At 37.2% G+C, this 25,078-nt stretch overlaps 1 protein-coding gene across 2 annotated transcripts in view; it reads left to right on the top strand.

The window, feature by feature from the left end:
- Nucleotides 1–25,078, top strand: part of LOC127432238 (serine/threonine-protein phosphatase 2B catalytic subunit gamma isoform-like) — a 61,729-nt gene that overhangs the window by 3,275 nt on the left and 33,376 nt on the right. For both annotated transcript variants that reach the window (XM_051683155.1, XM_051683154.1), the window contains exons 2-3: nt 16,731–16,928; nt 21,288–21,412. In XM_051683155.1, the coding sequence (XP_051539115.1) occupies nt 16,731–16,928; nt 21,288–21,412 (323 nt within the window). The remainder of the gene's footprint in view (nt 1–16,730; nt 16,929–21,287; nt 21,413–25,078) is intronic.

Below are 25,078 nucleotides of genomic sequence, written 5' to 3'. Positions count from 1 at the left end.
AATCGAAAAAAGTTGATAATTTCACGCACTGTGAATAACGTGCAGGGATACTTAAAATGTAGCGCAAGACGTGCAATCCCATTGTGAGATTCCTGAAGTTTGTTTTTTCTGCTATTTTCTTCACATTGGTAATTGCTGCTTCTAAGACACTTAGAAAAGATTTAGGACAGTTCTCGGAGAGCCGTGACTCCACGGTTGTCTGCACGGTCTTGTGTGCTCACGTGACTGTGCCTCGCCGCATCCAGTATATTATACGCTCGCTCGTTTTTACGAGCTAACTATAATCATGCTCTCTTGTCTCTGAGTGCTCGGTTAGAAGACTTTGTTCACTCCATGTATTTTTTGTGCTCTCTCACTCGTTGTCTGCTAACACTAACATTATAAATGCAGCACTGGCCCGATCGGGCAAGTGACAGTTCTTGCAACTGGCCCGAGCCTCTATCACATGGGCCATCGGGCAGTCCTTATTGTCGAGCCCTGTTGCGTACTTTGTCTTTAATGAGGGAATGAACTACAATTTCATGGATAACATAATTGAATTGAAAACAATGGAAATAATTGAAACTACTGATTGAAAGTTGTTGATTAGAAGTAATAAAACAATCTATTTTAATTACTGCAAAATATTCAAATATATCCATATATAAGTAATTTGAGAGTGTAGGGAGACCGTCTCGATTGCATTATTCACAGTGTGTCATGGAAGTGGGAGGTTGCTGCATAGCTCTTTTAGCGCGCTTTGCCGTGACTCCAATTGATGGGTCTTTCTCTGCAGGATTCACGGGTGGTGGTGTTCTTGACTAGGAAATCTGCTATTAAACATAATTTTTTTAAAAATGAAACGCACGGTTCGCCATGTACGGTTTGCCATCCATGGTTTGGGAAGCATTGGCACCGCGGTCGGTTCACCTCAAGTTTAATGATGCATCTGGAGCACAAGTTTTGTTCAAGAAAACAAAGCGTCAAGCAGACAGGCACAGTTACAACCTCCGTTAATGCACCTGAATGGATCTGTAAATGGATACGCTCCACCTGTGTTTCACGTGGGTCAACTTGATGACATCACAGTTCTGGACGTGTTGTGTGTAGTTGAAAATGGCAATTAGAGAAGCCCCCTGCGTTTCTCCTTTCTAGGAACATTTTCTTTTTGAAGTCAATTACAACAGCAACGGTCAAAAGACGTTTACAAAACAAGTACTGTTTGCAGACATCACTCGACACGAGTGAGGGTTTATTTAAAATGGGCATGCAAGTTCTTCCTGTTTCCTCGCGCGGCTGTAATCTATCGCGAGCGTCAATAATGCGCTTTGATTAATGGCATTAAGATGCCGTTATAGTAATACATTGATACATGATTAAATCTTTACGCCAACATCACCCAGGGAAAGAGCTGCAGGTGAGCTGAAACTGGACACACTCCCTTCAATTTTTAAGGAGACACTCCATGCTAATTCAAACAGACATGAAACAAAAACTAAATCGCTTGGGGTGTTCATGTGGGATTTCCATGCATGATTAAATTACTCAAGCAGCATTATCACAACATCCCTTCTCGTATGCATTTTAATAGCAAGATTATTTCTTTTATAGTGATGTACGGATTCTGAATATTGAATATATGTTGAGATTAGGGATGTGCGCTGTGACTAATTTGACTATCGTTTAAACAGAAGTTTTGTAACTGACTAGTCTTAAGAGAAACCAACCTTCAGAAAACAGTAAAAAAAAAATTGTTTATGCGACCCATTTAAAATACTTAATCTATTCCAAATCCTAAGCTAAATTCCACTGAAAAGGGGCATTTATCCGCGACATGCTCGCCTTGAATTATGATAATTGTACATTAAATATAGAACATGACACGCATTCACTGAATCAACGTTTGCGAATATTTAACAGGCATATTTATTGAAAACAATTGAATGAATAGTGCAGGATCAATGGAACAACCATTAAAAGCCTGTTTTAAATGGAAATCACCAAGTAAAAGTTACTTAACATATTAAAACAGTCAGGACATTGTTGAAAATAATTAACAGGTAAGCCAAATCTATGAGAGAGAAAAAATGCGTTGAAAAGTTGCGCGTATTTCATGATGTGCAGTCGTGCATTAACCATTGATCTAATATGACAGCTGTTCGGTAAAGAACGTCAACCAATAACAGTTACAATGTAAAAAAAAAAAAAAAAAAAGTAGTTATAGAATAAATAGGTCTGTGATGTAGCCTACAATGAACCTAATGTATTCTAAACATGACGTGCACACAAGAATAAAAGATAGTTTAACACGTTAATCAGTCGGCATCTCGTTGAAAATAGCCTTCTTAATCAGCAGATTAAAAGAAATGGCATACCTAGTCTAAAACAGTCATTTTCTAGGCTACTTACTCAAAAGCATAAATTTTTTTGATGAGTAAAATTAACCTGTCAACATGGTCCGGTGAAAGACGGGACTTGACTCACCTGAGGCGCCTATCCTGCGCTTGAAAAAGCCCGCTCGGCGGGAAAATAACTTATAAGCATGCACAGATTTAAAGAAGACTCAAATGTGACAACATCCATAGGGACTTTCAAACGTTTGGAAAGCCGATTCCCGCACCACCACCAAAGTGATTTCATAACTACTTCACTGAGTTTGCTTGTCTAGCGAGAGGACATTTTCCTGCACGCGCCGCCTGAGGTGAAATTAAACTCTGTATCTGCTCCAGCTATCCTCTTTTTTTTTTTTTATTTTTTTTTTTTATAATATTTGTATTATTAATTCTATTTAAAATATGTAACAATAATATGACAGTAACTTAAGTGCAGCCTCTGTAAAAATATAAAGCCAAACGTAAATGTGTAAAAATGATGATCAGTTTAATGGGGGGAAATATTAACCGACTAGTAATTCCGTGTCAACTAGCAGCATCAGAACCGTTTAGTCGACTATTCTTGCACATCCCTAGTTGAGATTAATATGAAGTACAATTTATGTTTATGCATGTAGTGTATTAGTGTAGGTATTAAGTTAAAATGTTGATTTAGTAATTAGAGAAAATGTTTTTTTGTTTTTTAGTAAAGGACCCTGACAAAAATGAACCATGGTTTTACAATAATAATATTGTAGTAACCATGAGTGCTATCACCATGGTTTTCTGAGCAGAAATCATTGCATTGATACAATTAACCACGGTTTTATAACAGTAATACTATAGTTTCTATATATTAACCATGATTTTACTATATATTGTAACCATGACAGTATGTTTATATTGTGGTTACTATGATTTTACTGCAAATAACATGATTAAACTATGGTTACTATTGTAAAACCATGATTGTTATTTAAGGACAAACCTGTTGAAGTGTTTACCAAATAGATTATTCTTTGGATTTGGCAGTAATATTTTTTTCTAAACAAAGGAAATACCGAACTGTACAAAACCGTGACTGTAAAACCATGATAGAAACTGAACCGTGAGAAATTCGAACCATTACACCCCTAGTCTGTACAGGTTTATTAGTTATAAACCTTTAAAAATGTACAGTACTGTGCAAAAGTTTTAGGCACATAAGATGTTTCACAAAAGCATTTGTCTTAAGATGGTTATTTATATCTTCAGCTTTAGTGTGTCAATAGGAAATATAAATGTTAGACTCCCAAACATTACTTTTTCAGATAGAACAGATTAGAATAGAAGAACAGGGAGCCCTACAACAGATGTCATGACCCCCACAAAGCCCCCCACTGAACATCATGTCAGTCTGAGATTACATGAAGAGACAGAAGCAATTGAGACAGCCTAAACAGATAGAAGAACTGTGGTGAATTCTCCAGGAAGCTTGGAACATCCTATCTGCCAACAACCAAGAGAAACTGTGTCCAGGTGTACCTAGGAGAACTGGGGCTGTTTTAAAGGCAAAGGTGGTCACCGAATATTGATTTAGAATTTTTTATGTTTACTGGACTTGGTATGACGTTAATTGATAAATGAAAGCTATTTATGGCATTATTTTAGAAGACATCCTCACTATGCAAGTGCCTAAAACTTTTGCACAGTACTGTACATAAAAATATATAAACATACAACAACAACAAAATTTGCTATGGAGAAAATGAATAGGATTTTTACATCCAAAATTCTGAGTCAATTATCAATTCAATGCAATTTGTAAAACAATCGTAAATAAATAATAATAATAATAATAATAATATATATATATATATATTGGCATGCTCTTCTTTTGTCATTTTTATCCAGAAAAATAAACAAATGTTTTGGAATGTAAATGACTATAGCTTGTTTGGAAGGAACATAAGCTCTGTAAGAATGAACTCTAGCATGATTGAAGTGGTGAGTGGGAGTTGAGGTTCTCGCCAAGGCCGCATCTTGATGAGTCCTCCCACAGCTAAAGCACAAATCATGGGGATTCAAGGATTGCCATGCCATTTTTCTACTCCGCACTCATCAGCAGAGCCATGCTTGGAACAATGAGACGGAGGCGGAGGAAAGATGGGGCTAAGTGCCTTTAAAAGCTTTGATTAGTCGCTTGACGTTTCCACACAACTCGTTTTCATACTTTCTCCTCCTGAGGACAAGCAATTTAGTGTTTTTTTTTCTTTTTTTTTTTCTTGCTGTGTATTAAAACAGAGTTGCCAAGTTGATCAGAAATGTTATGCATGTCTTTCAAAGTTTATAAAAAAAGAACAATTTAATCAGGCCTGTTTTAGGATGATTTTTTGGAACTCTTTAAGGAATATTCAGAGTGCAATAAAATTAAGCTCAGTTGACAGCCTTCATGGCATAATGTTGATTACCATTAAACATTAATTTTGGCTCGTTCCTTGTTTTCTTAAAAAAAATAAAAATAAATAAAAGAAGCAAAAATCTGGGTTAAAGTGAGGCGCTTACAATGGAAGTGAATGGGTCCAATCTGTAAATGTTAAAATACTCAGCTTCAAAAGTAGGGGTTGGGCACCAAGAATTGTACCAAAATTCTAAAGATGGTGTATTAGTGTAGTGTGCTACTTTTATTGAACTTTTCAGATAATGTCATGATGATCAACAGGGCTGGATTAAGACATTATACACTGAAAAAAGGGGAAAGCAGCTTTACTGAAAATACTAAACCAGTACACAATTATATTGTGTAATTCAAGTCCAAGTGAAATTCAGCACAGTCATCAAAAAATAATATGATTACATTGCTACGAAATGTTCATATGGATTCAGACATCTTACGGATGGTCTTCACGCAATGTGATTTTTACTGCTTGCTTAATTAAAATAGGTTAATGCAACACAATTCGTTTGTGTTTGGTCTCAGTTTAATTTAATTGTACAATCCATATAGGTATATTTAATCCAATTGTGTTGAGATTATGTGAATAATATTTGTTGCATCAATGTATGGCTAAAAGAAGCTACTCTGAAAAGCTGAAAAACCAGTTTTCAGCCAACGATTCTGCATCTGTGTGGAAAGGCCTGAAAAGCATCACCAAGTACAAGACACCTCCCCCTCGCTCTGTATAGAGTCAACTAATGGCTGATGAACTGTTACTACAGGTTTGAAAAGCCCAGTCTCACACCCCTCCCCCGCGCTGATCTTCACACACACCAACATCTCCTGGAACCCCCCTCCTGCTACTCAATCTGCAATTATGATCTGTGAGGTGGATGTGTGCCAGGTCTTTTGGAAACAAAAGATTAGGAAAGCTTCAGGCCCAGACGGTGTCTCATCTGCCTGTCTGAATGTCTGCGCTGTCCAACTGGCCCCCATCTTCACACAGATTTTTAATAGATAACTGGAGCAGTGTGAAGTTCCCTGTTGCTTCAAACACTCCACCATTATTCTGGTCCCCCCCCCCAAAAAATAGAACTTAATGACTACAGACCTGTTGCTCAACGTCTGTGGTCATGAAATCGTTTGAGAGACTGGTTTTGGCCTGCCTGAAGGACATCACTGGACCCCTGCTGGACCACCTTCAGTTTGTTACTAAGCAAACAGGTCTGTGGATGATGCTGTCAATATGGGACTGCATTATATCCTGCAACACCTCGACAGACCTGGGACTTATGCAAGGATCCTATTTACTTCAGTTCAGCCTTCAATAGCATCATGCCTGATCTTCTCTCAACCAAACTGACCCCAGTGTCGGTGCCCACCCCAATCTTTTGATGGATCACCAGCTTTCTGACAGATAGGCAGCAGCTAGTGAGACTGGGGAAACTCACATCTGGGACCCTCACTATTAGCACTGGCGCTCCTCAGGGATGCGTTCTCTCTCCACTGCTCTTCTCCCTGTACACGAATTGTACACTTTCTTTGCACTGCAAAGAACCACTCTGTCAAGCTCCTGAAGTTTGCAGATGACACCATGGTCATCAGCCTCATCCGCGATGGTGAGGAGTCTGCATACAGATGGGAGGTTGATCAGCTGGTTGTCTGGTGCAGTCACAACAACCTTGAGCTGAACAAGCTCAAATTTGTGCCCCCCTGCCTACCCTCCAAGACCTGTACATCTCCAGAGTGAGGAAACGTGCAGGTAGAATCACTCTGGACCCCACACACCTTGCCCACTCCCTCTTTGAACTGTTGCCCTCTGGCCGGTGCTACAGAGCACTGAGTGACATCCAGGCACAAGAACAGTTTTTACCCTCAGGCCATTTTACACGAACAATTAAACTGCTTCAGGACTCCACCATAGTACAATAATGTAAATACATACACTGGTGGCCAGAGGTTTGTAGTAATGTACAGATTTTGCTATTTTGGAAGGAAATTGGTACTTTAATTCACCAAAGTGGCATTCAACTGATCACAAAGTATAGTCAGGACATTACTGATTTAAAAAAACAGCACCATCACTATTTGAAAAAAGTAATTTTTGATAAAATCTAGACAGGCCCCATTTCCAGCAGCCATCACTCCAACACCTTATCCTTGAATAACAATAAATGAATTGAAATCCATGTTCATTAAATGAAGCTTAACATTGTTTTTGTGTTTGTTTTTGAGTTGCCACAGTATTCAATAGACTGGCATGTCTTAAGGTCAATATTAGGTCAAAAATGACAAAAAAGAAACAGCTTTCTCTAGAAATTCATCAGTCAATCATTGTTTTGAGGAATGAAGGCTATACACTGCTTGAAATTGTCAAAAAGCTGAAGATTTCATACAAATGTGTACACTACAGTCTTCAAAGACAAAGGACAACTGGCTCTAACAAGGACAAAAAGAGATGTGGAAGGCCAGATGTACAACTAAACAAGAGGATAAGTACATCAGAGTCTCTAGTTTGAGAAATAGACTCCTCACATGTCCTCAGCTGACAGCTTCATTGAATTCTACCCACTTAACACCAGTTTCATGTACAACAGTAAAGAGAAGAAAAAGCCACTTTTGAAACAGAAAAACAAAAAGAAAAGGTTAGAGATGGCAAAAAAACACAGACATTGGACAACAGATAATTGGAAAAGAGTGTTATGTATCTTAACCCCATGGAGCTTTTGTGGGATCAGCTAGACTGTAAGGTGTGTGAGAAGTGCCCGACAAGACAGACACATCTATGGCAAGTGCTACAGGAAGTGTGGGGTGAAATGTCACCTGAGTATCTGGACAAACTGACAGCTAGAATGCCAAGGATCTGCAAAGCTGTCATTGCTGCACGTGGAGGATATTTTGATGAGACTCTTTGAAGTAGTTTTAGTTCAAATTGTAATAATAATTTTTCACATTATTAATGTCCTGACTATACATTGTGATCAGTTGAATGCCACTTTGGTGAATAAAAGTATTAATTTCTTTCCATAAGATCAAAATCTGTACATTATTGCAAACTTTTGGCCGCCAGTGTATCTCATGTACATATGTAAATTCACATATTTAATTAAATTCTGTACATACCCTTACCTTGCACATACATTACCATTTGCACATGTGCAAACAGCATTCTGATATATGTCCTATTATTTGTATGTCTGTTTTTACTCTTACCTTGTTTTATATTCCGTGTCTCACTGTATTGTTCTGTTTGCACTTGTTTCTCCTATCACCAAAAAAAATTCCTTGTGTACATGAGAACACTTGGCAATAAAGCTCATTCTGATTTTGATGTTTTACTGAAACCGAGCAGGGGATTTACATTTCCCAGCATGCTTTGCATGTTACTTGAACAGATCAAATTGAAGTTAGGGAAACTGAATTCAGTTATGTTTTGCTACAAAAAAATATTTGAGTAGAACTTACATTTCAATTTCAATTTAAGGAAACTCATTTTCATTTTGTGAAACCAGTATCCACTATTGAATTATTAAACCAACTTTTTTTTTTTTCTCAGTGTAGTGCCCCTGGGCATGAGGTTATGGAGTTTTCTTATAGAAGATTTGAGTTTTGTATTCTTCAGTGACTCGTGCTATTTAACACGTTTTCTAATGTCATAAAATAGCGGTGTATGAGGAACTGAAATTGCGAAACTGTTACCTTTGAGACACAAAACTTTCTTCCTCCAGTGGGTGTTTTTTTCTGTGTAAAGTTAAAGCCTATCCAATTTTACAACTTAGTTGTCAGGACGAGGTAATGCAGCAAACCCAAAAACGACTGAAAAACAGCAATTTAAACAACTTTACAGCTAAAATAATAAAAAAAAATGTTTACAGAAGAATTAAAGTTATTTTATAAAGTTATAAGCTTTACATTTCTAACTTTAAACCCTCAAAAAAAAAGAAAAAAAAAAAAACATTGGCCCCATTAACTTCCATTGGAAGTGCCTCACTGTAACCTTGATTTTTGCTTTTGAAAAAAAAAAAATGAAAAAAAAGAGGTACAAGTAAAAATCATTTTTGTGGTATTCAGCATTTTCCACAAATGCTGTCGATTAAAGCTGTTATGATTATGAAATTTGACTGACGATTAATTGTCAAACAAATAATTGTGATTGACAATTGTCTGTTTTAGGGCTACGCACTTCTGACTCCACATGACGCGTGACCTTACCAACGAGCTTACGTCATCCCTCTCATGAGCACATGTCACAGAGATGTATGGAAGTGAACATTTGTAGTTAAAAAGTATATAAGTATTGTTTTGTTTCTCAAAATAATTAATCGTTTGCATTCAGAAGAACTTTATTTGTCGACTGGAGTCATGTGGATTATTTTGATGCACCCTAAATATGCATTTTGGACCATCAAAAAAATGGAGTACATTCACTTGCATTTTTTAGAGGAGGAGGCCTGAAATGAAAATTTAAATTCTGTTTTGATGAAGAAAGAAACTCAGATACATCTTGGATGGCCTGAGGGTGAGTAAATTGTCAGCAAATTTTCATTTTTGGGTGAACTACTCTTTTAAGGGCTTTCACGATTAATTGTCATATTTTTTAAGGTGTACTTATTTTCTGAATGTGTGCTTCATACACCTTAAGAAGTCATTTTTACATATTTAACTTCAAATATATAAATAAAAAAATAAAATGGGAATAAACTATGATTTCCTTTTAAGGCTTTATAAACTTATGTATAACATGAAAAATAATGTCTTAAATATACAAATATTTCTAAATACATAAAAATATGTCTCTTTGTGGTCAACTTTAATGTTGGTAAATTTTAATTTTACACTTGTTGTTTGAACTCATTTTATAATTTTTTTAAAATAATATATATATATATACACACACACACACACTACTGGTCAAAAGTTTTGAAACACTTGACTGAAATGATTCTCATGATCTTAAAAACCTTTTGATCTGAAGTTGTATGCTTAAATGTTTGAAAATATTAATTTATTTCATTATAAAACTAAAATTTAATTAAAAAAAAAAAAAAAGTTTTGAAATTGATGACTTTGACCAAATAATAAAGAAAAGCAGCCAATAATTGTCCAGCATATAGATGGGAACTCCTTCAATACTGTTTAAAAAGTATCCCAGGGTGATACCTCAAGAAGTTGGTTGAGAAAATGTCAAGAGTACATGTCTGCAAATTCTAGGCAAAGGGTGACAGCTTTGAAGATGCTAAAATGTAACACAGTTTTTATTTATTTTGGATTTTGTTTAGTCACAACATAATTCCCATAGTTCCATTTATGTTATTCCATAGTTTTAATGACTTTACTATTATTCTAAAATGTGAAAAAAAAAATTATAATAAAGAATAAGTGTTTCAAAACTTTTGACTGGTAGTGTGTGTGTATATTAATATAATAATAATAATAATAATAATAATAATATTTTTTATATTATGCAATAGTAAAATAATTGTTTTCCCTAATTTCTTCACTTTCACACGTTATTTTAATGCTCCGATTAAACCCACAAGCCCTTATTTGTCACGAAGCAAAACCTTTGAGATTTAGTTTTATCATTGTATCACTCCACAGAAATAGAGTAAGTGACACTCTTTGACACTCCGTGTTAACAGCTCGTCTGAACCAGGAACTTTTGCCATTACACGATCGTTTAAAGTGAAACCAGTTCACTATCAAAGTTTATACTTGTTCGTTTATATTTTCACGGGAGTTTGGCACGAGCCTCTGCTCACACTGCTTCACGCGCTCTTCAGGACAGAAGTTTGTTGACCTCCGCGGTGTGGCTCAGTGATGCTTGGACTCGACTAAAAGACACATAATCATGCCGTTCATGGCATTTATACAGTATCTTCACTTAAAAATTCCCTTATTTGGGCATTAAAATGTGATTGGAATTTGAATGCCCAATAATCGCGGTTGTCTCAAATAACAGTGGTTAGATCAAATAACAGCAATTAGACGGTTATTTAATAATCGCGTCAGGGCTACTGTTGATTGAGCTTAACTTGTATTGAACCCAAAATATTAGCGATAATTCACCCAGAAATGGAAGTTCTGTCACTCACCCTTGTGGCATTTCAAAATGAATGAATTTGTTACTTGAAAATAATTCAAAAATAATCATTTTTGTCTGAAATATCCCTTTAAGCATAGCTCTTAGCTCAACATCAACACTGGCCCACCCTGAAATCATATCAATATCCAGTGCATGTTGTCTGGAAATGAGTGAGTTATGGGCTTGATGCCATAATGTTTTGGACCCTTCTCAGGCTGTTGGTGAATTTGATGTTTTAAACTTTTGGCTTATTTACAGTTAGAAACTAGAGCTGTCAGGGTCAGCGTCACCCTGCTTGTGTAATTATTCTGTCCTCATGCATGATTAACAGACCTCAGGCCCCATCTCTCACCATTTCACCGCTATCTCTTCAAGTCTGCTTGTGATGCCCAAGATAGCACTCGTCATCTTAGCTAAGAATCTCTTAAGTCCATTTGATGCAGTGCCTGATCAAACTGTGAGACTTTCACTAATATCAGTCTAAGACCCAGTTATTGTGATAAAACCACTGATCATCAGAGCACAGGAAGTTACACCCTTTTCTTGCTTCCTTATTAAACTGCATGTGGTGTTGTCCAATGAAAAACTAAAAGACCTGCAGAGATTGGTGAAGCACACAAAACAAACCAATCTTGAGAGGCAGGAGGAGGAGCTTTGGTGAGCTAAACTAAGTTACCAGGGTGATTTCACTCTTCAAAACTGACCTCCTTTTAACTGGGCCTTTATCATCGACTTAGGTTTTGATGTCATCAATGGTTGCTAGACCACACGTGTTGTACAGTCACCAGCTATAGCACTTAATGTTGGGTAAATGTGTGTTTTTGATACTTTGATTGGAAAATCCCCCTTACATCTTGAAAGCTTAATTTTCACATGCAAATTTGCCACACTGAGAGGTTGCACATTTTCGCTGCCATCACCACAGAAAGATGAACTCAAGCCAGATAATAGCTCCATTACTGCTTTATTTAAAACAGGCAAATGAGCAGGTGACCTGCATTTATTCTGTCAGGCATGAAAGATGCACCCTCTTTCTTTTCCCTGTACTGGCATGTAACTAGACCAACACTCTCTCATATGCTTTGCTTGGACTTTGGTCTGAAGTACCACAAATTGTAATTGTCGATGATCGCCCCTGATATTGTAATTGTGTTTAATAGGAGTTACATTAGATCATTAGATTCATATATGTTCAAATTTATGCCATATTTGTTATAGGCTACATATACTAAGAAGTGTTGAGCTGAATTACTTTATTCTGTCTTATTTGTCAGTACACTATAAACTTCAAACTTCATATTGACCTGCTTTAGTAGCATGAAAAAACTCAGCTGTTATTGGTTCGAATACTCATTACTTTTTTGATAATTGTGCAGTCTGAAGAGACTAAAATTATTGAAATCCATTTTCTTTTGTAAACCTAAACTGATCCTTAGAGTTACATCCTTATTCAGGCACTGGAGTTCCTGGAAGGCACATAGTCATCCAAGATCGAATCTTTATCGTGGCAGATCATGCCTGTGGTCCCTTTGCAGAAAGCCATGGCTGTCGGCCAAACTTACATTCTTCTGTAGACCGAGCATTGCCAACCTGGTCTGTGACCCTGGCAGAGAGGATTCCATATCGCTGCCAACAGCTGGGCTTCTACCCCACCCGAATTGTAAGGATGTAACTTTCCAAGTCTTCTGACACTGGTTGGAATGTTGTGGAATTCCTGCAACTGAAAATAGCTCAAGGCCGTGTGGGATGCAGAGCGATTCCAGCAGGCATTTGTTTGCATGCCGCCCATCTCAGCTCTTGTCTAAGGGATCTCTGGTGTGTGGCATTATACAAACGGTGTCTGCATGTGGAATCCCAGCCCCCAGGTTGTTTAGGGTTAATTTAAGATGCCTTCTACACAACAGTTAGGACTTAGTGTCGTCTTAACAAGGGCTGCACACATTGGTTGGGGGAAGGGAGCAGGAGCAGCTATGGCCATATGTGTTCTGATAACCCACATAGCTTTGTGGGAGAGCCCCAAATCCTGAGTAATAATAAGTTACCGTGTGTATGATTCACTTTTAGTGTCTGGCTTAGTGTAAATTTAAGTGTTTCATTTTCAGACACTGTTGACTTCCAACCATGAAATTTGACACATTATTATAATTTGCCTGTATTTGAGCAAACATGTTATAGTGGAGCAAGGCTAATTAACTATTCAGTATGTACATAAGAGCAAGTTTTTGCATAGTTGAGTTGCTGTCTTCATCTGTCTGTCCAAGTATACATAACATAATGCATAATCAAATATTTGAAAGAAAGGCATCAGCTAGGGCTGTGCTGATACAATCATATATCAATTAAATCACAATACTTTGTCTCACAATATTGTATTAATACTTGAGATCCATGTATCAATATTTGTATTATGTATTCAGATCATATCTAGGCCTAACAGTTCAATAATAAAGAAGAAGGTCTTCTAAAATAGTGCGAACTCTGAGATGAGCCTTTCTCAATGCAGTCAGAGCCGAAGGTTCATTGCGAAGGTTCACGGGACTCTGGAATATAGAACGTTTATTGCAGTGTCGGACACATGGCACAATACATAGATCTTTAAATTATGAAAATCATCAAACAAAAATAATCAAACTGTCACTGCCTGTATATTCTTAACCAAGTGTCAAGTCTGATAAGTGCTTTGTTCGGCCAGTTTCACATTTCTGTAAGGAAGCGAATATGAGTATTGTCATTAGGGCTGAAACGATTAGTCAGCGTTGTCGACAATAAAAAAAAATTGTCAACACAAATTTTCGCTGTTGAATATTCTTTTTATCTAATTTAATGTAACATGAGATCAGATATGAAACTAATGATGGCACATGAAAAGAGCACTGCATCTCGCGCCTGACTGAGGAGAGAAAACACAGCTTACAGTCCAGACGCACTCAAATTTCCAAACAGCTTCAGGTGATGTAGATCACCAAATATGAGGAAATGATAAAAAAAATACAAAGTAACTAAATACAGAAGCACTCCCATTGTGGAATAAGCGGAGCCGGAGCTGCCGTTCCACTGAAGCAAAACTTGCATGTCAGAGCGTCTTTAAAGAAACACCCAGCCGTTATATCTTTAATGCATCCTTTATTAAAGTTCAAATAATTGGGAAGCAGGTCATGTAAATAAGTACAAACTCCAAAACTGGCATATCTCTGTGCGGTCAGCACCACTTCTATGAGTTGCGTGAAGTGACCCGATCTAAGGGGGAGAGATTGAAACTGAACGCAGCTGATGTACACTCTGGCGAGGGCACGCTCATCCCTCGCGCACGCTTGCTCCAGTTAGATTACAACGTGATGGATGGCTCGCCACATAGTGAATCATAATACAAGTGTTGCGGTGTGTATCGTATTGTGAAGAAAATCAGCGATATGCTGATGGATTCATAGTTGTTGTTTTGGCTTGGTTTCTAATATGAATATCTAAAACTCCTTTAAAATACATTTACTTTAGGAGCTATACTGCTATTAAATATTTAAATATTTTAAAATATATATTAATATATATTAAAACAAGATACATTTACCTGAAGCAACATAAGAATTTTAGACTTGCTTTCAGAGAATGTATATAATTATCTTTTGACTTTACTGCACTGGCAGAAGAATAAACAAGTGAAAAAATACACTTGTATACAAAATTTACTTATTCAAGATACATTCTCTGAAAGCAAGTTTAAATATATTTTATGTTGTTTATCTATCTGGTAAATGTGTCGTGTTTTAAGGATTTTTAGATATTTTTAAATGGAAAACAAGACAAAACACTTGATTACAATAGGATTTTTTGCTGTGAATTTTTTTCCTTTAATTCAATGAATGTCATTTAGAGGTATTTTTAAAAGATAATTTTGTCCTCTATCATTAGTAAGCACGTTTATTACAACCTTTTAAGTCAACGAACAAACTGAATAGTCTGTTAAGAGCTAATGATTAATTGTTGCAAAAATCACCCGAATAGTCGAATAATCGTTCTAATAATCGTTAGATTAGTCGATTATTAAAATAGTCATTAGTTTTAGACCTTTGGGATGATTCGATTTTTAATTGGTTTAGCATTTAACTTCTGAAATTGTTTTCACTCCAGAGCAAATGGAAAAAAAAGCATTGGCTTACTGTTTATCAAGTGCTGAAACTTTACAGGGTAAAAAACAATCTGGAATCATGTGTAACAGTCGCATGACGTCCTCTTTGCAACCTAAACTTGTTCAGAAAGTTCTTTGTGAAACCTGCGCTAAAAAAGCTAGACGCAGCACAACAAATGAAATGAAACACAGGTGTCTCTAGATGCGTTTTAAAAAATTTATTATTTAGTTAATTTTAACTTGACATGGTGTCTAAAGAATGTGGCGATAATGCTCGAGACGCTGAACAAAAAACATGAGATACAGTGGTTAAAGACATCTGTCCAGCGCATGTTTAGATAGAAAAACAGCGCAGACGCACGCAAAAACACATGTGGAAAGTCCCTAACTTGCCCTATACTTGAAAAAACCCGGCCCGAAACCCAGTGGTTTGTCAGGTTTAAGACCTCTATTGCATGTGTAGAATAACCTAATAGTGTTTTTGGTGTTCGGATACAGGCTCGTTGAACGGTTAACCCAATAACAACTTTCCGTACACACATCCGTAATTTGATGAAAAATTATGAAAAACTAATAATTAAATTTGTCAAATTAGTATTTTTGTAATGTACCAAGTTAGAAGGTCCCATATATAATTAATAGCATTAGCTGAGAGATCATTTATTTAAAGTCTAAGCAAAATAGACATTATAACTGAAATATACCCAAATTAATTGAAGTCGAATCAAATTGAGAGCTTGTAAATCTTCTGAAAAACCTCTTGTTTTGAAAAACTTCTGAACTTATGAAAATCTTAATAACCTCTGCACAATCCCAAGGCCAATTTGGTCTGATTAACCTGAATACATGCTGGACGAAACCAAGCTACAGTCACATTATCTAGGTCCGTTAGTCCAACTAGTACGATTTCAGTGGAACAAACTGTTTACATGAAATAAAAAAACTAAAATAAATAAAAAAATCATTCAGACTGAAATCATGCATTTTTAATTGCATTCAAACGCACTGATTATTGCTTAGGGTTAAAGATTTGAACAATGCATGCTATTCCAAGTGGTCGGACGTAACATTTTTGGCTAATAGGCGAACGTGATAAAATCTCATAGACCACCTAGCAAGAACATAGCAGCACACCAACAACCACTCAGAACACATTAGCAACTGCATAGCAATGTCCTGGCAAAAACACAGAACACCCTTATATTGTGGCCACGAGTTCTGCATGGGTGAGCGCCACTCACATTTTCTTCAGAAAATGTTAAAATCAAGTTCAGATAAGTGCTGTGAAAATCATGAGGTGAACTATTTATGTTTAGAGGAACATCATAGCAAATTTAATTTGCATTGCTTTTGCTTCTACAGTTTTAGTACTAACCATCTGGCTTTCATGGTGAATCTGTGGAGTCATCGTACTTCCTTTACTGGAGACACTTTAGTCAGCAGATGCTATCATAGACCCTAAGACTACACTATGTTTTAATTGGCTCACTGCTCACTGCATGGTCGTGAATGTAATGCTTTATCGGGTAGCTATAAAAGCTGTGTGATTTGAACAATATGAATGTATACACCGAGTTGCTCTGTACTTTAAAGGTATGATGCTATAATCCATTTGCATAGTCAGACTGTGTAAAAACTCAGTGTGATGACTTCTTGTTTGAATCAGGTATTTTTCTAACATATTAAATGTTTGCTAGTAGGGTTTTCCTGTGACTAACAAGAGAATAGATTTGAATCTTCTCCTGTTTCCCGCAGCTGTGCCGTACCCTCCCACGACACGGCTCACCATGAAAGAGCTGTACGAGGATGGCAAGCCCAAAGTCGAGCTCCTTAAGAGCCACTTGGTGAAGGAGGGCCGTCTAGAGGAGGACGTGGCCCTACGCATCATCAATGATGGCGCCAACATCCTCCGCCATGAGAAGTGCATGCTTGAGGTGGAGGCCCCTATCACAGGTAGGCTGTTTCATGCCATGTTTCATTTGTTGACTCATCATGTCGTGATTCATGATTAGTGCGAAATCTACATCTAAGATGTGGTTCTCACAGTGTTAAGACAAGTTTGCTACACCTAATGCTCTACAACAACAGACAAGTATGATGTCCAGTGCCAATGGTACTACACACCTGATTTCAGTGATGCTGGTTGTCGATATATATTAAAAACAAGACCGATGATCAGAGAGTGTTAAATTGCCAGTTGAAAGTGTTATGTTGGTTTTTAGGGTTTGATATGGCTATGGCTGGCTGTTATAACAAAAAAATCAGATATGTTCTGCCTTTTGACGATTTAGGCTTAATATCAAGGTGATTTGCTCTGAAATTAATTGATTTTTCAATCAGAGGTAAACATTTATTTGGCCCATTTTAACCAAGTACAAATCTAGTTGATGTAAATAAGGCATGTGTTTCACTATAGAACACAAGGGAGAAATATATTTTATAATTTCATTTATATGCACAACTTCAACAATATGTAGAAATAAATATTTACTCGACATACATTTTACTATAACATTTTAATTTATAAAAGTGCCATGCATTTTTCAATGATAATTAATGTTTTGAATCAGTGGTTTGAAACATTTTGAACTGATTCATGTAAATGAACCGAACTTAACTCTATCACTGTTTCTAGCATTGAAGTTAGTAAAACATCTCTTAGTGCTTATAAGCAGGGATTCTGGAATTAGTCTAATGACATGGCCTTTAGGAAATGTTAATGCTAATAGAAAGTGCATTCAAATCATTGTGAAATTCACAATGGGCATGTTTACATGCATGACCTTACACTGATTATGCTTAAAGGAATAGTTCACCCAAAAATGAAAATTCTCATCATTTACTCACCCTCATGCCACCCCAGATGTGTATGACTTTCTTTCTTTCTGCTGAACTCAAAGATTTTCAGAAGAATTTCTCAGCTCTTTTGGTCCATACAATGCAAATGAATGGGTGCCAAAATTTTGAAGCTCAGAAAAACACATAAAGGTAGCATAAAAGTAATCCATATGACTCCAGTGTTTAAATCTATATCTTCAGAAGTGATATGAAAAATGTGGGTGAGAAACAGATCAAGTCCTTTTTTACTATAATCCTCCACTTTCACTTTCCAATTCTTCTTGTGTTTTTGGTGATTCACATTCTTCATGCATATCACCCCCTACCGGGCAGGGAGAAGAATTTTTACCAAAAAAGGATTTAAATATTGATCTGTTTCTCACCCACACCTGTTATATCACGTCAGAAGATATAGATTTAATCACTGGTGATGTATGGATTACTGTGATGCCTTTATGTACTTTTGGAGCGTCAAAATTTTGGCACCCATTCACTTGTGGACTTATGGACCTTCAGAGAATATATCCTAAAAATCATAATTTGTTTTTCTGCTGAAGAAAGAAAGTCGTGAACATCTGGGATGGCATAAGGGTGAGTAAATGATGAGAGAATTTTCATTTTTGGGTGAACTATCCCTTTAATTATGCTTAAGCTGACAACATGTAAGGTTATGTAAACTTCTTGAACAGTTTTTCTTTTTAAGGTGATGAATGGTTTAGGCAAAAAAACGATTGGCACAGGTAGGTTTTTGCCCATTACCCCGATTTCGTGTTACGTATAAACACTTTTATCTGTATTCTTACTGACATATCCAATGTATGCAAGTGTTGTACGTGTACATGTTTACGTTTTGATGTGCAAAGCAGAGAACAAACCAATGATTGATGTCTCAAGTCTGTTAATGTGTTTTTCTTGCTTTGTTGAATTTTTGGAATAATGTGTTTTTTGGTAGTTATTAGCATATTGGTGTACCTGTAAATGCACTTAATGTTTGTCCTGAATACTTAATATATTTCCCAGCCCTAAATACAGTTAAAATGTACCAACAAGAGGACTTCTCTTGAAGAACGTTACCTCAGACAGATACATGAAATTACCTTCAAGGTTCATTAGTTACTTGATCTGGTGTCTCTGATATCATCCTTAATCTTTTAGATTATGCTCGACCCTGACATAATCCTCAAACCAGTGAGAAGAGCGTGATTATTTTCATACAGATCTAGTCTTCCACAACACCTAATGTGCTTGCTCTATAAAGGTCAGAGAAGCAGTTGTCCTAGGGATCACTCTCACACACACACCCCCACATCTGCATGCTTTTAATTCCCCAGGGGAGGCCACAGGAAACCCCCAACACTCGCCATACACTTGAGCAAACACACAAACAGGTGTGTGGATATAAATGGGCATGTGTATCCACATCCATCTACCCCCGGCCTCCCCCCCCCCAGCACACTCCTATGTTTTTCATAACACACACTACCCTAACCCAAGAGAAAACTTAAGACACATTAAAAGTCATTGTTTGTGGAATTGCGGTGTGGATAACTTTCTGCCTTTTTGTCCGTTTGTATTTCCTACAACTTTTTACCTTGTGAAGGTTTAAGAGGAAGTGGTGTTGGTTGGGCCACATCCTGTCTGTGGTGGCCACTATCGATAGATTTTACTGTGCAGTTTTGAGTGAGTGTAGTATTTGTGCACTTCCGTTTATTGGTTTTAGTGTTTGTGCACCCTCTTGTGCTACTACGTTTACCATTTCTACTACATTTCTATCTGCATTAAGAGATGTCCTTGTTCTTTGACCAGAAGAAGCATCCCACTCCCAATAGACACTATCTGATATTTCTTCATTTCTGTCTACGATGTTTCACCTTGTAAATATTTTGGAGGAACTGATGTTAGCTCGGCCACATCCTTCCAGTGATGTCCGCTGTTGATGTGATTTCACTTTGTTGCTTCTACAATCTTAAAGAGGCCCTATTATGCTTTTGGGGATTTTACCTTTCCTTTAGTGTGTAATGTAGCTGTTTGTGCATGTAAAGGTCTGAAAAGTTACAAAGCACAAAGTTCATGCAAAAGGGAGTTATTCTCTCCCACAGACAACGCTGCTCAAGAACTACAAGTAACGGCTGGATTGTAGTCCAGCCATTTCTTCTGTAAAGTATCTACGTCACTATGTAACACATTTGCATAATGCCCGCCTAAGGGCTACTTTGGCCCACCCTCAAACAAATGTAGTTATAGCAGAGGCCAGGATGAGTTGGGTTGTCGCCAATGCCGGATTTTCAAGACGGTTACTCCTGAAAGATGGTGCAATTCCCACTTTGTTGGGACAATCTGGTGCTTCAGGATCACAACCTGTAAGTATGCTTGATTATTTGTGGATTTATCTGCTACTGAGGGTTTAAATGCAGAGTTTTGTGTTGTAGCTACGGTGTACACCCAGTGCACAGCTGTAGGCCTCTGCTAACCTGCTAGCTAATGTTATTGTGTTGAAATAGTTTTGCTAATCAGCTACGGGCCCACTTTTACCTACAATTGTGTAGAATTATGCAGATTGTTTGTCGTTCATACTTTCATGAATAGTGATCAAGTGTGGAGATGGATTTATTTTTACAAACGGTACTTTTGCAATCCACGGTAGTGCTCGGCTAACTTGCTGTGTAATGTTATTGTTTTGGTAAGGGTTTACTATTCAGCTGTGGGCCGGCTTTTACCTAAAACTGTGTAACAAAATCTCAAGAGTCTTATATAATTATATAATTACAAACTGTAATGTTACGGCCACTGTCCACAGTAGTCCACAGTTAACTTGCTTACTAACCGGGAGTAAGCCTCTGTTCTTCGTTCATAGCTCTGGCGAGTAAAAGTTCGGCTACACCCATTCCAGCAAAAGATGACTAATTTAGATGCACTATGTGTCTTTTACTTAAAGCTTTGTTAGGTTCACAATAATCAACAGTGTACTTGTAAGAAAGCTACAAAAGTAAAACTTACCACTATGAAATGTCCTGCTCAAGTCATGCTTGCGAAGGTGGTTCGAGTCGATCAACTTATTCTTCCAAACTTTCATTATCGGACTCAAACTGGTATGGCAAAAACCGAAGCCATAGTTACAATAGTGTTTACAGCTGTTAAGGAAGCCTGAAACTCAGTTATGGTAAGGGGCGTTACATTTCCGACACACGCTCTACGCGGTTGACCAATCACAACAGAATAGGCCAGCTGACGAATCCGAGCAGACTGGGCTTTTAGGAAAGGGGGGCTTTAAAGAGAGAGGACATAAATCAGAGCGTTTGAGCCAGATGAAAATGGGTTTAGCTGAATTGTACAGTATGAGAAAAATAATGTTTTTTGAACTAAAGCATGTAAACCTATTCTAGTACACCCCCAAAATAAAATCATGAACCTGTAAATTAGCATAATATGGGCTCTTTAAGTGTTTCTTCTCCTGTATTTTGTCTCCATCTGCAGTGTGTGGAGATGTTCATGGGCAGTTCTTCGACCTGATGAAGCTCTTTGAGGTGGGGGGTTCCCCGCACAACACACGCTATCTATTTTTGGGAGACTACGTGGATCGAGGCTATTTTAGTATTGAGGTGAGTGTTGTGTTTTACCATTTACCTTAGTTCAAAACCAGAGTATGCGTGCATTGTGGCCTATGGCCAAATCACAGCTGTGCTGCTGATAAATGGCACAACATCTATATGTTTGTCTGTATGTCCAATTTTTTAAAAGGAATAATTCACCAAAAAATTAATTCTCTAATCATTAACTTACCCTTATTCCGGCTCAAACGCATATGACTTTATTCTGGTGAACACAAAGATAGTTTCATAGATGTATGATCCATACATTGTAAGTCAATGGGGTCCAAAACTTCCAAGCTCCAAAAAGGACATCAAGGTAGTATAAAGGTAATCTTTACTCGAGTTGTTTAATCCATGTCTTCTGAAGCCAAGCAGGGTTCCTGCGGATCCTTAAAGTCTTAAAAGGCATTGAATTCATTAATCTAAAAATAAGGCCTTAATTGGTATTAAAATGTCTTAAATCAATCTTTAAAAAATCTTAAAAATGCTAATACATGGGAAGTAAGATTTTATGAATCATTTGTTTCCTGGCAATGCAATTTAAAATCTCAAAATAATTGGTAACATCTATTTTTTTTTTTTTTTTTTTTTTTTAATAATTTACTGAATGCCTCTCACATTAACGCCACGCATATCAGGATAGCGGAACCAACAACACTCATATTTTGTTTGCAGCCGGGATGCTCAGAGCAGATGCACTGTCTGCTATCTAGCAATGACATGGGGATGTGCAAATTCAATGAAAATTGGCTATTCAACCAAGATTTTGTGGCATGGCTGAAACCGGTACCAGGCAATGTATACGAGGCCAGAGCATGTGAGCGGAGCGAGAGCGGATCGTTGAGTGGAGCGGTGATAATTCCACCTGAGTGGCGAGCGCTTTTTTGAAGATTCCGCTTAGGCCGCTCAGTGCCGCTCGCTCAACCCAGAATGTGCTTTGTGATATGCTGGTTTGGGAATCTGCGAAATAAGCAATAAGCTTGAGGTTATGGAGCTCAAACTTTGTTTTAGTGAAGTTGCAAACCTTATAGCCTAAATAAATGCAAAGTATAAATAAAAGTTAAGAGCGAGGAAATTGAAAGGGAGTGTGGCGAGACCGTGAGAATTAGCAAATATTCCTTTTGGAATTGTACTCGTCACATTGCCAGAGAGCACGAGGATGTGCTACATGATGGTGCAGCAAAAGGTGAGTTAGTAGGGGGGTCGCAAACATAAGAGCACCCTCAATTGAAAATGTAAGATTAATAATACTGTATATTGGCAAAGCATATTTCCTTGAATCCAGGCGAACACGCACACAAAAAAAACCCTGCATCAAAACCAATAAACATGTATGATCTTGCAGATCAGTGTGTCCTAATTTGCAGGTGGAGCATTTTGCTTTCATGCCTCCATTGTACAATTGAGCATTTAATTGGTAAAGATTTCTGCTCTCGCATAGAGAATTTCATAGCGGAATTATCTCACTTAATCGACCGCTTGTTGCTTTCGATTTCTGCTTCAGGATAAAGTGGCACATAACTGCTGGTCAGTATCCCTAAGCCAAATCCACACCTTAACGATAAGTGAAATGTAAAGATTTTATTTACTCTAGATTAGTGGTTGCAGATAACAAGAGAAAAAGCCATAAATGATTGTACATTAGAAAAAAAAAACTTTTCTTAAACAAAGGCAGTGTAATTTGTGAATTAAATAATTTTTATTTGTTGTAGGATCAGTACACATGATTTTATCTAATATATATATTGGACAAAATCTCACTTTATGCAGGACAAATATTTTTTATTTGTTAAATCCATGATTAAACCTTGCTGTACATAAAAAGAGTGCAAGCACAAGACATGATCGTTTGACACATATAAAGTCCAGATTCACTTTATGCTGCTTTAAAAATATCAAGAAAAAAACAAAGGGGGCACATGGTATCTACTAATATAATAATTATTATATAAATAACCACAGTCCTTTAGATTGCATATGATTTGTACATATAAAATTGTAGGGAATATTATTAAAGCAACAACACTGAAAAAGAGAAAAACATTCACTGCTCTTTTCTGGATAACTTAATACACCCTTTAAAACTGAACACAAAATAAGGATGAGAAATTGCTCATTTTAATTTACAGACCCAAAGTCTGATAGCATTAAATCAGAAACCTATTAATGTATCAAATCTACAGTATAATCATTCCTTGGACACAACTGAAAAACAATTATGAATGTAACTTTTTCCTGCAGTATTTTTTCCTGGTATCAGTCCATGTTTTCATTATTGCGATAAACGACTCGTACAAACTTTAAAGTTGAAAAGATTGTGGTTTTCTGGGTCGGTTGTATCACTCAGGTCCAGTTTAAACTGAAAAGCGCAAATTTGTGCGTATGCGGGTTTCCGTGCCAACGCACATATGTTTTATCACGTGTAGAGGCGTGTTTGATGACTTGTTTAAATAAAGGTCATTTAGAACAGAAATTTAAGGCATTATTTGAAGATGTTCAATGACATACTGTATGTGCTAACAGAGAAATATTTGACTGATTACAAATGATAAGGAATGTCTGGTAGACCCGATTATCTAACAGCCGTTGTAAACCAGTCCAAAATAAACAGCGAGATTTTATATACAAAAACACAACAATACAGTCACATAATTTCAGATGTGTACATTACTAATCATTTGATAATTTAATAAATGTCGACCTATAGTCTATATTTCACCCAGAGGGGAACCTCAGCTCATGTGGGCAAAGGGGCAGTTGCTTGCTACCCCGTGTACGTGCTTGGAACCAAGTATACTACAGAGACGTTTAATGTCGGAGCGGGATTTGAGTGAACGCTTTTTTACCATTGAGCGTGAGCGGTACTTGAGCGGAGTGTCCGCTTGGGCCGTGAGCGGCTGAGCGGAGCGCACACGCCTGGAGTGGGTTATTGAGAGGAGTGTCATACCGCTCCGCTTTGCTCACATGCTCTGTACGAGGCATGGTGTATTTTATGCAGGAATTGTTCCAAACTCGGCACGATGGGAATCAAGGCTGTGGAATCCCACGTGCAAAGTGAGAAACACAAAACTTCCAAGTCAGCCCACCAACAGACAGCAGGTATTTCCCAGTTCTGTTCTACCCTCGTCTCCACCATGCCTCCACCCCCATCTCCGATACCAGCACCAGGGCAAGCAGCAACAGATCTCCGGAAAACATTCGGGTGTACAACTACACTGAAAGCAGAGGTACTGTGGCGTCTGAACACAGTGACAAAACACCAATCATAAAAGTCAAATGAGGGAGTTGGAGACTTATTCTGACACATTTAAGTGACACATTATTATTGGCTTTTTAGTTGTGTATTTTGAATATGCATACCGCCATTAAAGCACATAATGAATACGAGAATTATAGTTCTCAGCCAATTGTGCCTTTTTACTGATGATTCATGATTATGTTGTTTTATGTTAATGTTTTCCATGTGTTCCACTCTAGAAAGTGTTACATTTTTTTCAGCATTTGAAGTAGATCATCTAACTTTTTAACTGGACCAAAAAAAGGCATGCTTTGTTACAATAAACATTTGGGCAAAATTGTCCCTAACCCTAAGTAAATGATGTTGTTTTTTTTCTTCAAATTTGGTTATTGTAAAGTTGGTCTTAAATTTCATTCTGAGTGGCATTAAAAAAGTCT

The sequence above is a fragment of the Myxocyprinus asiaticus genome, chromosome 42, assembly GCF_019703515.2.
Source record: "Myxocyprinus asiaticus isolate MX2 ecotype Aquarium Trade chromosome 42, UBuf_Myxa_2, whole genome shotgun sequence".
In the NCBI taxonomy this organism is placed as follows: Eukaryota; Metazoa; Chordata; class Actinopteri; order Cypriniformes; family Catostomidae; genus Myxocyprinus; species Myxocyprinus asiaticus.
Note: the sequence above shows the minus strand (reverse complement) of the source record. Positions and strands in the feature narration are given on the sequence as shown.